Genomic DNA, 15,513 nt, shown 5'->3' on the forward strand with positions numbered 1-15,513 from the left:
TTATCAAACTTTCTTAGTGACATTCCACTATATTTTAAAACTGGTTGATCTTCCAGGAGAGAGAGAAATCTTTCCACTATTCTGTTCCTTTGTTCATTATTACAGCTTTCCAGGTTGAGGAATAGAAAGAAGAATCAACAAAAAGTTAAATAAGATACTTCATGTCAAAACCTGTCCCATGCGTGGACATTTGCCCGTATCATACAGGCACATAAGCACTTGACCACACTTATTCTGAAACTAGCACACGAGAGTGTGCCTGTAAATTCTTGTCTCTGTTTTGCATACTATTTGTTGCAATACCTTTCTTCTTACATAAAGCATATTTTCCTTTAAAAATCCACTTTCTTTAATGACATATATTCTTTTTTCAGATTATTAAAGTAATATGCTCTTCTTTAAAATTTTTGAATAATTCATAAAAGTACAAGAAATAAAACAAAACTGTTCCCTTAGTCCTACTATCCAGAGGAAGTCTGCATTAGTATTTTGGTATAATTCTTATACAAAGTGAAGAATTTTTTTTTTAACTAAGTGTAATATAGAGCCTATCTTATTTAGAAAATCTGGATTATACTTTACATATAATTTGTATTTGGCTCTTTACACTTTACAATATACTGTGAGCATTTCCCACACCATTAAGTATTCTTCTAAGTAACCAGAATACATCAGCAATAGCTCACTTAAAACAGTGAACGAGCTGCATTAAAAGCCAGCCAGAGCCTTACCGAAGAGCTGATGCTATGAATACCAATCATAGCTTAGTTGCTGTTCCATATGTTAATTTAATTTGACAGAGTAAGAGTCTTTGAAGTCCTAATTCTCTTTTGCATCCAATAAACCAGTTTTTATAGTGCCTGAACTTTTAGACATCAGCCTGCAGCTAAACTCATGTCGGGAAGTTGCCATGAGGTCGCATGTAACAATGGCCAGAGGGCAGTTCCTCTGGAAGTCTTGTCAGAGAGGCGAGGGGGACCGTGAGGGGTCACTGGGGGCGGGGGAGGGGCTTGGGGAGGGGGTGGTCAGTGTCTCTGGTGATAGCGTCTTACAGGCCTGTGGATTTGTTGCCATTTCACAGGAGCCCTCTAACGTTGTTTGCAGTAGCCCAGCAAGATTCGTTAATAGGCATTTGCATACATTTTTGTGTTTATTAGCGGGCTCTGTGGCTTTGGAAGGGAAAAGCTAAGCAGAATTCTCAGTGGCATGTGGTTTTTTGCACCCAGACTCAAACAGGAAGGTGGCTCTCTATCGTCTTGCCCATCACCAACACTTAGAATTTGGACCGTGAGTCCGTTCAGCTCACAGACGCTGTTCAGGGACATCGTTAGGGGTGGTGGGGGAAGAAAAGGACATCGGAGATCAAGACAGAAGAGGTTAAAAATAACAAATCGTGATGAATGTGAAATTGTATCAGTGCAAGAATTTAGAGTTTTCTTTTCTTATTTTTTGATTGTAAGTTCTTTGAGGGCAGAAAACCATGCTTGTAAGGTATGACTAGTTTAGATACTGACTTCTGAGGTCTTAATAGTCATTCCATCTGCTCCGCATCAAAGGGAGTGTCATAATTGCTACAAACGTGAGGAATCAATGCCTTGTTAAACTGGGTTTCATTTACAATTATTGATCATCTACCGTGTACCAGGACCAAAGTAAGGTTAGAGTCTGGTTCCAAGGCGAATGCGGCAGACCTTGTAGCAGAGGATGAATGGAAACCAAACACATGAATGGTTAGCTTCAATAAAAAGGGACAAGGACTTTGGTGGAGTCCCATCCCGGGAGTCCTAGGCCTCACGGCATTTGTCTGAAGTTAGGAGTTAATTCACGATTAAATGAGTGTGAGGGGGAAAATGATGGAGAAATTTCAAAAGGAGTCCATGCCCCTCTTTCGAAGCATCTGGAAGGTCTGTTCCTTGGGGAAGTGCTTTGTAAATGACAGTAATTCAGGAATAGGGAGCAGAAAGATGGAGTGGCCACTTAGGAGGTACACAAGCCAACATTTAGGAAATTGGTCATTAATGGGAAATTATTGGACCAGTGCTTAATTTTTCCAGTAAGGATGTTTCTAGGTAACAATCCTGTTGTGACTGAGTGGTTCTGGGATGTGGTAGACATGGGATTAAGCAGCTGCCCTGGATAGTAATGATGTAATTGGGTTTCCAGCATAATTTCCAGTCCTTCTACTGCTCCTGGGTGGTATCAGCTACTCCTATGATCTAAGTTCCATGTTAGCAGCCCATGTCAGCTTTGGCCGCCGCTTTCCAGTGTACAAATGGAACTTGACTGTCTCTTTCCACTAAATTATTCAGTTTTTATTCCTTTAAATAAAACTAATACCAGGGCGCCTGGGTGGCTCAGTGGGTTAAGCCTCTGCCTTCATCTCAGGTCATGGTCCCAGGGTCCTGGGATCGAGCCCCGCATCGGGCTTCCTGCTCAGCAGGGAGCCTGCTTCCCTTCCTCTCTCTCTGCCTGCTTCTCTGCCTACTTGTGATCTCTGTCAAATAAGCCATTTTTTTTTTAATTAAAAAAAAAAAAAAAAACTAATACCATACCTGCCTTTGTCACTTTGTGCTGGTATAAAACTGTACTATAGACTGGGAAGCTTCTAAATAACAGAAAGTTGTTTCTCACAGTTTTAGAGGCCAGGAGGTCCCAGATCGGGGAGGTGGTACAGTCTCGAGAGGTCCTTCTTCTGGCTTGCAGACGTCTTGTTGGGTCTTTCCATGGTGGAAAGGGAAAGCAAACTGCCAGGAGCCTCTTCTAGAAAGGCATCAATCCCATGACCCAATCAACCCCAGAGGTCCTGTCTCCTCATACCATCACTCTGGGGGCTGAGATTGCACCTGTGACTTTGGGGGAGACACATTCCGGCCAAAACGGTACCTACAGAGTAGGAGTAAGCATTAGAGGAAATGAAATTGTGGAGATTGTGGAGGGAAAAAAAGCCAAATGAGACAATCAAATGCACCAAGAATTTGCCTGAGACTTGGGATACCCATGTCTGACTGAAACATCTGTTCCGTGGGCTTCCTCTTTGCCCTCAGGGAGCTATTGGCACGAACCATGAGCTGTTCCCCTCAGATCGGGGTATCTCACAGGCATATTGCGGTTCTTCTCTTCAGCGGGTCTCCTACTCCGTGCAATTCCCTACTCGCCCATTCCGGCATCTTCTCTGTACTCTGCCTCATCTCAGTAACACCTTGTCCACTCACCTCTGTAGTTTCCCCTCTCCACATCATTTCTTCATTTCTTTCCTTCGTCTTTCTCTGTATTCTTTCAGCTCTCCATAGTTCTGTGTTCTCTCAGCTCAAGCCCAGACTCTGTCTTCTAACCCAAAGACACTTGGAATTATGTGACCTGTGTTTGTCCCTGCCTTGAAGGGGCCTTTATCTTCAGCGGCTTACCCGGCATCTATCGGGTACTTAATAAATGCTCCTGTTCCTGACCGTCGTAATTCCAATAAGAAAATTCATTCTGCTTTCCAAACAGTCAACTTACAAACAGACTTTTGGAACTCAACTCCAGGGTTGGTTGAGGACTTCCCGAAACATGGTCAAAAAAACAGCAAAAGGCTTTTTGTTGCAGAACTGTAATCTTGATGTACTTTGGCCCCACCTGAATTCCACTGTAATTGCTTTTACAATATATATCCTGCCATCTACTTTAAAAGGTTTCATTCTGAACGCATCTGCTGGCAGAGGATGGGTTTGCTTTCTTTTCTAGGAAACTGTAGCTTAGCAAACTATTAGACTGTCAGACTTTAATTTTTCTGACTTCCACACTGTTGATTAATTTTTTTAAAAAGCCAAAGAAATAGATTAGCTTTGTGCATTTTACTCAATGATTATAGGTTAGCAATTTAATAATTTTAATAGCAGATAGCACATCTAAATCTCTTCTACCATTTGTCTGCATGTCACCCCCATACCTGGGAGCCACAATGCTTTCAAAAGAGCACATCAAAGTAATTGTTTTGCCTGGCGCCAGTACAAATTTCTGCTGGGACCTGTCCCATTTAATATAAATTATATTACCTGTGGAATTTAAGAGGATGTAAGGTGTAGCGTGCCCTGCAGGCAGGAAATTTAAACTACGGATTGCCTTTTTTTTCCTTTTAACTCTGGTTTGTTCCTGTAATATGGGATATTTAGCATCCCTAACTTCTGTTTAATCTTTTTGCAGGCGTATTTTGAATTTGCATTCTTATGGAAGACAAATTCGAAAGTCCTCTTATTCTCTGAGTCTCGCTTGACAATGAAAAATCTCTAAAGCTAGTGGTATTAAAGCAGCACCTAACTATGGGAAGTGGGGAAAGAGATGCTATTTGAATAGGTCTACTTAGAAACAGACCAAAAAACAAACAAACAGAATGATGAAAATAACCAAGTCATTATGCTTCAATCCTGATGTCATGCCTCTGTTTTGCCTATATAGAAACGAATGCCGAAGTCAGGCATCCACAGGCAGGGCCTTGGAGACATAAACTGCATAGTCAGAAATCCACTGAACCCAATTTTATATTCTGCTTCATGGAGGAAGATAGCAGACTTTCAACAGGAAGGAGAAACCCATGTCTACGCAGCTATTTAAATGAAGAGGTCCTCCGTCCACATACTGGCATACCTTCAGTGACTTGGGTCACCAATACACTAATGCCCTGTGGACACCCCCAGGGGCCCAGGTGGTGCTCAGACATGAGATGGCAGCACACGTATCATCTCGGGTGTCAAATGTCACCAGGAACCTCCCCCCTCTCCCCCACCACCGAAGACAAAGGTAGACAAAAGTTAATAGTACAAAAGAAGAAATATTGAAAAGAGCCAGAGAGGAAGGAAGGAGAGAGACAGAGACAAACAGAGGGAAGAAAAGAGGGAAGGGGACCAAAGAGCTAAGACCAAAGCAATCTAAGTCTGCTTCTATCCAGCTCCCTTCTTCATGCTCCGGATAATTCTTACATCCAGTCCTTCCCAGGCCACAGCCTAGCCTTGAACACCGCAGCTGATAGAAGGCTCCTTTCCTGTTTCCAGCTGGAAAAAGGGGCCTCCACTCGATCTCTTAACTGAGTCCTTGTCTTAACCATTCTCATGATACAGGTCCTCATCACCAGGAATGAATACTTTCTCCAAGTCTTTTTATTCTTTTGTCCAGTAATCCAAGTAGTGTCTGGAAGACAGATACTACAACTGTGAACAGTAGTGACCACTTGCTGAAACACTGTCTTAAATCGTTATCTCTTGCTTAAAAGCCTTGACATCTTACTCAATCCTCACTTCTATAAAAGTGGTATTATCGTTTCAATTTCAGAAATCATTGAGCAAGATGTCCTATAGGTTTAGCCACAAGTATAAACACATGGCGTTGGTAATGCTCCGGAAGACCTTGCTGCTTTCTCTTTGCTTCCGTGTGTGTGTTTCTGTTTGCCCCCCACCCCCACCCCACTCCCCTCACCGTGGTCTCTGATTTATCGTGGATATCTTCAGATGGGAACTTTGGATATAGGATCCAGGCCACCTTCCCTAGTTTTCTCCTTGTCCCCCCCCCCTTTTAAAAATAGCTCCTTATTCGTTCTCAGAGCACTGTCCAACTTAAACTGAAATGCACACCTTCATGGTTTTCCTTTGGTTTCTTCTGTGCTTCCTTTTTCGTACAAAGGGCTAATTAAGTACCTTTTGCTTGAGGGTGAACTGAATTCAAACCCCGAAATTCAACTCTTAAGTTTTTGACGATATAGACTAAGTCATAGTAATGAGAAATCACCAAATGTCAGGAAAAAGACCTGGTTTTTAACCTTCCCCGGATCTCCCCTCCCCCCCGCCCCCACTGCCGAAGCTTGTTCCTTTCAGCGAAGAGCCCCACAGACCCTGCCACAATGATCAAGATCCTTGTGAATAACAGCATGAAGCAATGAGGCTTGAGAAGAAGGATGAACATTTTCTAGTGCTAAAAATTAATGTGGATCTAGTAGAAACTCAACTCTTTATTTCAAAACAAGACTTAATATGTATAATCATTTGGAATACTCTGATAACTTCTACTAGCAAGCTTAAGACACAACCAAGTTTAGAAGAGTCCGCTGGGCTCAAGTGTTGGATCTGCAAAAGAAGTGGGTTTTTATTAGAAAAACAAATATTCTAAGGTTGGCATAGCAGACACTCTGTTTCTCTTTAAAGTTACTTTTAGGGCACCTGGGTAGCTTAGCCGGTTAAGCATCCAACTCTTGATTTAGGCTCACGTAGTGATCTCAGAATTGTGAGATCGAGCCCCAAGGTGGGCTCCATGTGGATGTGGAGCCAGCTTAAGGTTCTCTCTCTCCCTTTCCCTCTGTGCTCTGCACCCCCACTCTCTCTAAAATGATAATAAGAATAAGAATAATAGTTCTAGATAAAAGAATAGCTTAACAATGGAGCTGAGGTGGTTATTGGGAAGATGAGCCTTCTGAAAACCTTAACATGTTTTCAGCCTTCACCAGAAGCAGGTGACAAGATAGGGTCCACATCCTCTGCCCAAGACAGCAGCCTCCCTGCTGGCACATTGCTAGGCAAAGCTCCAGGAAAAGCTGTGTGGTGACAGAGAGATTAGGAGGCGGGTAGCAGAGCTGGATCACGTACTCTAAGTTGTCTATTTCTCCTATGGCCTTAGCATGGTCGATTCCACTAATAGAGCTCATCCCTAAAGCCAAGACTCCTAATGAGCACTTGGGCATTTAAATTTCCTTCATATCAAACAATTTCAATTCCATTTCTTTATTTCATTGGTTTCCTCACCCTGTAGCCCTCCCCCATCCCTTAGAGTTTAGGGCATCTGTGTGGACAGAACACCATACCACAGCGAAGGTTCGGTATTGATGAATAGCCAAGATCTGGGATTCAGCACATTCATTTATCAACGATTTTGTGCTTGAAATTGTTTTACAAGCACGGACCGCCAAGAAGGAGACTATTATGATGGCGTTTTCTATACTAAATTCTGCACTCTGTGGATCTGGCCATATCTCTATGTATAGATAATATACTACATGGAACACTCTCGAGTTAGACACTGTAGATTCCTTAATATTTATTATCTGTAACTATACTTTCTTCCCGTTAGTTTTTCTGTTTACGTTCTCCATCCAAGTCCCAAACACTCAATAGTTGCGATCCTTACCACATTTCCCAGAAGGATTCTTAAGGTAAACGAGAAGTGTTTTTAAAATTTCTTTAAATTTCTGTCTATTATTTTAGGAAGCAAAGCAATTAAAACCTTTTAAAACATTAAAGTGAGTTTGATGTGTGTTTTATATCTTGTTTCTCCATAGGTTACAGTAACTAAAATTTTCAGTACTGTAATAATAATGGATGAAAACTTGTGACCTTACCTGTTTCAAATTTTGGGGAAAAAAGAGAAAGAAAGAATAAGCAAATGAAAGAAAGCATGTTTTCTGGGCACAGTCTTCATAGTGGGCTTCAGCAACATAAAGAGCAAAAGCTTTTAGACATCGCTTCCCACATCTAGAGCTGTTGTGAAACTAATCTCGTAACAGGTCTGTAGAGGGCCATGGGTGTCTGCGTAAGTCCTTTTCATTGTTCTATTACTCTCAATATCACTTTTCTTTTGCAGTTCTTCTTCTGCCCTTTTAAGCCGTCTCTAGAGTTTACGAGTTAAGTGAAGGGAACAACGCGGAGTGGTATGGTTGACAGTCAACCCTCCGTATGTGTTTGGAAATGCAGGTTAAGTTTCTGGAAAGAATCCTGGACTTGGGATCCATTCAAGGACTTAATGTCAAGGCTTAACTCTGTCAGTTACTAACTAGGGAAGTCCTTAAGGCTCTCTGGGCCACAGTTTTATGTAACTCTGAAATGTAAATTGTCACGGGATAATTATGCCTAATGTATAGGGGAAGGTGAGAATGAAACGGGGCATGGTATTTTTAAAACTGACATCACTATGAAATCTATAGAGAAAGAAAGTTAGAGAATAAGCTGCTTTGAGGATTGCCAAATCCCCAGAAGTGGTCATTTAGTACTTACATATTCCTGCTCTGGGGCAGGCCGACACTTAAATTCTTCCTTTCAGATTACAACCTACATTGCTTGAAAAATACCCTCAGAGAAAGAAATGTTGTAGGTCTTTGCTTCACAAAGAGAGTCCCACGAGACGTGACAAAACCAAAAATGTCTGCATTATTTATAATCCCGATTCTCTGGTTTTTTATTTATTTCCCCATCCGACATTTCTTCTATGTTTCCATTCCTTCTGCCATTTTGTGCTGTTTTGTCCCCTGCCATTCTGGGGCAGTTTTCCTTCTCTTCTTTCTCTCTAGTGAACTCCTTCAACGATTTCCTCCATTTGAAACAAATTCCACCTTTCATGTCCTCCTCGGGGTTAGTTGTCTTGACTTCTGCACAGGAAGACGATTCCACAGTGGTGCTTAGCCTCAACTCCCCTCCACACAACCCTTCTGGTAAGGAAGCTTTCCTTCATGTTGCACTTGAAGTCCATTTCCTATTCTTATGTCTTCAGAACAAGTTTGAAAACAGCTGGTTACCATCCTTTAGCCCTGTCCTTTCTAGACGTTACTTCAAAAACGTTATATCACTTTTCAGTCTTTTTTGTCAAGCATGAGTTATAGAACTTCCTTTAACTTTTACTCCTCAGGCATACTGTTCAGCCTTTTAATAAGCTGCATGGTGTAATTGAAAGAATATGGGCTTTGTAGTCAGACCTGGGTTGACATCTGGGCCAGTGTGACTAGCTGTTTGACCCCAGCCACAGCACCTGACTTCTGTGAACTACAGTTTCCTCATCTGTCAGGTGGGGTTAATGGGACCCATCTCACAGGCTCCTTGCCAGAATTGATGACGCTTGTAACATTCTCGGTATATAATCAGTGCTCTGATGAATGTTAGCTCCCTCCCCCTCTCCCTCTCTTGGTGCTTCTCTCCTACATCAGGTCATTTCCTTCTAGTTATGGAGCATACGACTGAGCACAGTGTTAAGAATTTGAAATAACTCTGCTTACCCTTTCCTCAAGAGCACACTCCCCTCCTCCCCCTATCATGCTGTTCCATCACTAGAGCCCTCTGAGGCATTCATGCCATTGCCATGTGCTACCTCCAAGAACCAGCTCTAAGAAGAAAACATCATGGGGAAACAATCTCAAAAGGAATCACTTACTTGACATTGGAGGAGTCCAGGATAGCTCTTGACCTCATTTTCACCCTGAAGAATTTCTCCGGTTACTTCTGCACGGCTCACCCATGGCTCTCTCCAGCAGGAGGACATGTCAGATGTCCTTCAGATCACTTTAACATACCAAGTTACTCATTCGTAGGTTCTAGGTGGACCCCGGGATGCATTTTACTGCAGCTCCATGAAGCACCTTGTGGAAATGAGAGAATGTCACCTGCTCTCAGCTGGCACAGTGCCATGTCTGGCAGGACAGCTGGGGGAGAAGGGGGGTCTCTGGATGGACTTCAGGCACCCTTGCACAGATTAACCTTTTTGTAGAAACCCTGATGTTGGCTCTGGCATCGTTTAATTTCACAAAACAGATGTTCATAAGGTACTTCACCTCCATTGTCTCTTTGGTATCATCCAGTAGGACACGTCCCTTAGTCCACTGGCCTTTTCCTTTAGCTACCTCTGTTAGTCCTCTACAGTCTGTAAATGACATGTTTTTCCCTGATTCACATTTATTCTCATTATTTCTATTGGTTCTCGCAGTTTCCTTACATGCACTTTGGAATATCTGCCTTGACTTCCATTTTTTGGTTGGTGGGGGGAGGTACTCTCTATATTTAAACTGTGCAATTTGGGATTAAGCCCAGCTGAGTTTCCTGAAAACTCCAACATTCTATTAATAGATTCCTAATAGAAGCAAATTGGCAAAATCCATATAGATGATTTATTTCAGTGTTGCTTTCCCTCTTCCCTCTGGAGATGACTTTAGAGATGACTTTAATAAGCATCTAAATGGCCTACACTGAGGTAATGAGGGAGAAGGGGAGAGGGGTTGCTGAGAGACTTAGATAAGCCACCCACTGAGAACTTTCCCGAGAAGTGAAAGTCCCACGGTTCCAAGAGGAGTATGATGCTCTCTTCCTTAACAGGAAAGAAGAGCCTTTTATGCTAAGCTCACAACCGTGGACAAGCCCCACATAGAAAAATAAGGGAGTGCAGTGAACAGTGGAAGTTTTCCGAAGCTCAGCCAAGTGAATGCTTGGAGACAGGGGAAGTGACAAGTTTCAGTCAGCTTGTTCTCCTATCCAGTTAACTGATAGTTATACTTAAATTCATCTCAAGGGGGTAGAAGAATAATGCAAACAAACATTTTTTTTTTTTAATGTGAAAAGGGATACAAATGAAGAAATGAGAAACTTGAAGATAAACGAGAGGCAGAGTTTCCTGACAGCATGATGTACTGACGTCGGGTACGTCTTCTGATGTAGGCGCATGGAATGTCATTATTAAATCTGCCAGGTCTCCATTTAGTTCCATCCATTTCTAATGTGCCTGTTAGGCGATTGCCTCCCTGGGAGCATAACAATTAAACAACTATTGAGTTAAGTAAATAGAAAAACCTAATAAATATTCATATAACTCCAGCTTGAAGCATTTCTTTTATGCTCTATAAATCACTAGAAAACATGTGACAGGAACCGTTCCTGATCTCTTTGAGCGTGTGCAGGATGCCCCGAGAAAGCTTTCCTGTTTATCACTTCTTTGAGTGTATTAATATGGATGTATATTTTTACTTGGAGACAGCTAATATCTGGAATAGTTCTTGGGCTGGGGAAATAGTAGTGAGAGGTTGGGTCTGAGGAAATTGTACAGCAAAAGCATGAGTAGGGCTTACAGAAGACTGGATGGGAGTGTGCAAGGTCAAGGGGACAGTGGTGGGAAGAGGAGGCTGGTGGAAGATGGACCAGAGAACTGGGGACACCCGCATTTCTGCTGCTCATGGAGAGACAGCCAACATAGGCAGCTTTGGGAAGAGAGGTAATAAAATCTGGTTTTGATATGTTTGTTTTAGATGGCAGTGAAATATCCACTTGACGTGTTTCGTAGACATTGAGAAACACGGGGCTGAAGCGAGGGTATAAAGTCCTGGCTGGAGATAGGGTTCTGGGGCACACGTGAATGTAGGTGCTAATTGAATCCAAGTGGGTGCACCAAGCGAGTGAGTAGAGAAGGAAGAGGAAAGCAAGGGGCCCCAAGCTGAGGCCAGGGGACACTAAGTGATAACAAACCAAGGGAAGAGAGAGAAGGCAAAGATAAAGCAGGCAGAGATATTTGAGAAGCCCTATAGCCCAAGTCACATGCCCCTGATGCCATGATGTTGGGGATCCCATCACAGTGTGAATGGCGGCCGGATCCCTGGAATGGGGAGCCGCTGAGAAGTTCAGCTTTTGCCCAGTATTTGATGGCTCTCGGAGAAGTGACAAACACAAACTAGGACTACAGAGAGACAGGCAAAACCCGGGCAGACTCTCACTGGCTCCATGTTGTCCACCACAGAGCTTCGTAAGGTAACATTCGTTTCATGAATGAATGTGTGCATGAATGAGCGAATGGATCAGTCCGATGAGCAGTTCTGGGTAATCAGGGGTTTTTCCACGTGAGCGAGAGGATAACAGTATCGTAACTAGTCAGTGCAACTTAGTAATAGTACTGAGCAGGGTCTGTAAGTGTCACGTCACGGCTACCACATAAAACGGGCAGAAGGGAGAAAGGGAGTGAAGGGAAGACATCACAGAGGGGACGGATGGGAGAAATAGGAGTAGTGAGTGAAGAGGGCCAGGGGTCTCCTGGAGTGTGAAGTCAGAGACGTAAACGACCTAAATGTACGGGTTTGGGCTTTAATTTGTGTGGATCTCTAGCTGTTTTTCAAATGTTTATCTCATCTCTCTGATAGAGACTTGAAGCTTCTTGGCAAAGACAAGAACCACTTTGGTGTGTCTCTTCAGTACCTAATACAGGTGTTTACTCTACACTTACTGACAGGTTGAAGGAAAGAAAGGCGAGTTTTCAGTCCTTTCTAAAAATACATAATTATCTAGAAATTTAGTCACAGAAAACATCCAGTTCTGATAAATCGAAGTAAAATAACCCCTTTTCCACTCAGAGGAGGCTTTTTAAACTTTGGTTTTCTAAATCATTTACCCAAAGCCCTACCCATAAGAGAGTGTCTGGATACATTGTGAAACGTCCTTCAGGGGCAGCAGTACAATTTAAGCAACGTGAAGAAATGTGCCTAGAAGATTTGAAATATGCTGCTTTCGCTTCCCTGACTCCATTTTCGTAAGAATACCTGAAAGTATTGGCAGATGAATTAAAGGCAGTGCCCATCTGGAGGGAAATCAGACATCCATTTAGGTTTGTGATAGAAGGACTTATTAAGAAAGGTCAAACTTGTGTAGTAATGTGGAATGTACACGTGGGAAAGCTAAGCAGGGCTGGTGAGAAAATGGGGTGGAGCAGTTAATTAACTTTGAACCTGGGAAATGCTTCAACACGCAGTCTGCGAGATTTCCCTCAAAGAATGCAGGACACCTGGAAAATGTCAAATGTTTTATTTTCAACCGATTTGTATGCAGTAATCATCTGAATAAGAAAAATGACTTTGAAAGCATCAGAAGTGTAATTTTCACCTTCTTCTAATTTAAAAACACTTGAGCACATTTTTTCCCGGGCTTTTAAGAAAAGAAATAAAATTCACCTTTGGGGGAAAGGGAAGATCAAGATGGCCGCCTTGACAAGTATCAGGAGGCTAGAGACTGAAAATAGTCCATGTCAAGTGTTTATAACTTTATAATGTTCTACCACATATGTTCCAAGAAGGGCAAGGAAGAGACTGTTGAAGAGGCAACAGTGTTATCCATTTTTATTAAATATATAAAAGTTGTCGCATCCATTTCCCGGCAGCAATCCCTGTTTTTAGGAGTGATGTCAGTGATCCTGTAAAGCAAGAGATACCGGTGGGTTGACCATGACTTTCAAAGCACTTCTAGAGGTGAAAACGTGTTTCTGCAGTAGCAAAGGGGTACCATTCTGATAAAGCAGCAAGATGAGAAAGGGAATGGGGGGGTCTACACAGTCTTGTTTCATCTGATAGAACTTTCCCAACAGAAAATGGAACAATATCAGATAAGAACATTTATCAGACTCGCAGACGTCACGGGCACTTCTCCTTGGGAACATCATGCAGCATAACCTTGCTAAATCCCAAATGTTTAAGAGAGAGATATATAGACTGGCATCTTGGGAGGGATGATAACAAGTCTGCATCATTCACACTGATGTATACATTAGGCATTTGGGGGTGTTTCTTAAATGATACCTAAGACAGTCTCACTGAAGAAACACATGAGTTCCCGGGTCAAAAGAAAGCTAAAGTGAATTAGGCAAGATATCTCCTAAAATGATGAAGGTGGTAGTAAAAAAATAAATAAATAAATAAAAATGTGTACTTTTCTTCTTCCACTTTTGTCTGACTTTACTAAGAACGGGTGACAGTGAAGGAGCCTTAAGCATGATTGCAGAAGGCAGGTATCTAATCCTCTGTTAATTCCAGGCGTTAGAAGCAAGAGTAAGTTTGCAGCCTAGGTGAAGTTGTAATTAGTTAGCAAGGGCAGGTGTTTCCAGCTCAGATCTTTACAGATGAAATAGAATGTAAGAAACAGAAACTAAGCATTGTTTCAAAGTCAAGTGCAACTATTCTGAAAGATTTATGTAAATCTTCTATTTTCCCATTTCGGGAACTGTAATAGAGCACAATGTGGAAAAGTGTAACATGTTTATGAGTTTATGACTTGCCATGAGATTGATGAGAATGAAAATGTCAGAGAGCCCATCAGCATCACTCAAAGACACGTCATGGAATCCAACAGGTGGTTAAATATGTATGTAAGTGACAAAATAGAACAAAAAATTTCAGCAGGTAGTGTTCACACCTGTTCTCTGTTTATTTGTGTCTTAATTGAATATTATCCTACTTTACCTCAATCCATAGAGGATTCAAGGCTGCTTAAAAAGAACACATTGGACCTCAGGCGACGTGAGTTTTTAGTGACCAAAGATGGACTCTGGGGTCCGTGACATTGAGAGGTTTGCCACTTTTTTCAGGCATGAGGTTGGATTCTTGCTCCTAGAAGATGAAGTTTGGGAGAAAATCGTTCACTTTGAGGACGAGGTGAGCCAACACATCACCGATAGTCAGATCCTGATGAGACCTGTTTTTTTCCTAATTTGAGTTGACACGGCAACTTCCTCAAAGACACTGAGCCATTTTGGGTTTGGGGGTTTTTGTGTGTGTGTGAAAACAGCCAAGTGAGAAATGAATCCTTGGTAAAAGTTGGAGAGGGAGCTATCCTTTGGTATGAGGATATGCACAGGAAACTCTTGCCTCTAGATAGCAATACAGTTTCAAGAGACATCTCCAAACCTGAGCAAAATATTTCCTGGATTCCCAATGTAGAGACTGTGAGCTTGGAGGATTTATCAATTCCTGAAAAACAATAAGAGCCCACTTAAATATAATAGGAAATTACAGGGAGAGGGAAAAAGGTAAGGAAAATGTGGAAAATTTGTTGAAAATGTGTATTTTAGATCCAGTTCTCCTACTGCTAACTACTTGGCCTTCGGAAAGATGTGACTCTTTCTTTGGTATCACAAAATTGGAAACCAGGTGCAACTGCTTTTCCCCACTAATTGGTGTGCCCCAAGGGAGGGTGACTTGTTCCTCTATCTGATTTAATTGGTGAATAAGGTAAATCAGCCAAGTAAAAGAGAAGCGAAAATATCCCTATGGCTGTACTTATAAGAAGGTTCCTGAAGGACTAAGAGCTCTGGGTCCTTTCCCACTCCCAAAGCAGAGCAGCTCTGTTTTTATCATTTATATAAGTTGATGTTCTGAAGATTATGATGTTCTGAAGATTATGAGCAGGCAAGGGGCGGTGGGGAGGAAAGGGAAGCAGGAGGATTCTTTGATGAAAGAACACTCTTACCTATATTACACACAACTCACTGTCAGTTCTCAGGCTTTTAAGGATTAAGCGGGTACAGTAGTGGGCTCCGCTTGCCAGATTTGGCACTGGACCAAACAGAATGTGTAGAGATGCTGAGGATCAAACTACTCCTGTAGGTTCCAGTATCCAGCGAGAACCCAGGACGGTACATTCAATGAAGCCGTTTTACGGCTTCAAATGGGAACCCTAGAGTTTGTGTGATGAGAGATGCCAAACTTTTACACTCCTGAGAAAGCTTTCCCCAACTCCTACCCCAGCCTGTCTTGAGAAAGATACTACTTAACGCTAACTTAAATACCTTTTGCTGTCATGGAGGTCAGTTTTGTCTTGGTTGACTCTGCGCAGTGGAAGTTTTCCCTACTTCCTATGCTCCTTCATGTCGTGAAACTTCTTTTTAAATGAGCCCACTTCAAATTAAAGCATAAAATGATTTGAATATATCTTTATCTGACCTGCATCTCATCTCATTCTTCTTTTTGCCGTGTCTGAAGATAGACTCCAGCTT

At 42.1% G+C, this 15,513-nt stretch overlaps 1 protein-coding gene across 2 annotated transcripts in view; it reads left to right on the forward strand.

The window, feature by feature from the left end:
- HMGA2 (high mobility group AT-hook 2) overlaps nucleotides 1-15,513 on the forward strand; it is a 140,148-nt gene that overhangs the window by 76,988 nt on the left and 47,647 nt on the right. The window contains exon 4 of one of the 2 annotated variants that reach the window (XM_045073003.1): nucleotides 10,335-10,600. The exons of the other annotated variant lie outside the window; for it this stretch is intronic. Within the exon in view, the coding sequence (XP_044928938.1) occupies nucleotides 10,335-10,346 (12 nt within the window). The 3' untranslated portion in view covers nucleotides 10,347-10,600. Of the gene's footprint in view, nucleotides 1-10,334; nucleotides 10,601-15,513 lie in introns of those variants that run through there. 2 annotated transcript variants of the gene reach the window in all.

Source organism: Mustela putorius, unplaced genomic scaffold (assembly GCF_011764305.1).
Source record: "Mustela putorius furo isolate JIRA1106 unplaced genomic scaffold, ASM1176430v1.1 tig00537227_pilon_pilon_pilon, whole genome shotgun sequence".
NCBI lineage: Eukaryota > Metazoa > Chordata > Mammalia > Carnivora > Mustelidae > Mustela > Mustela putorius.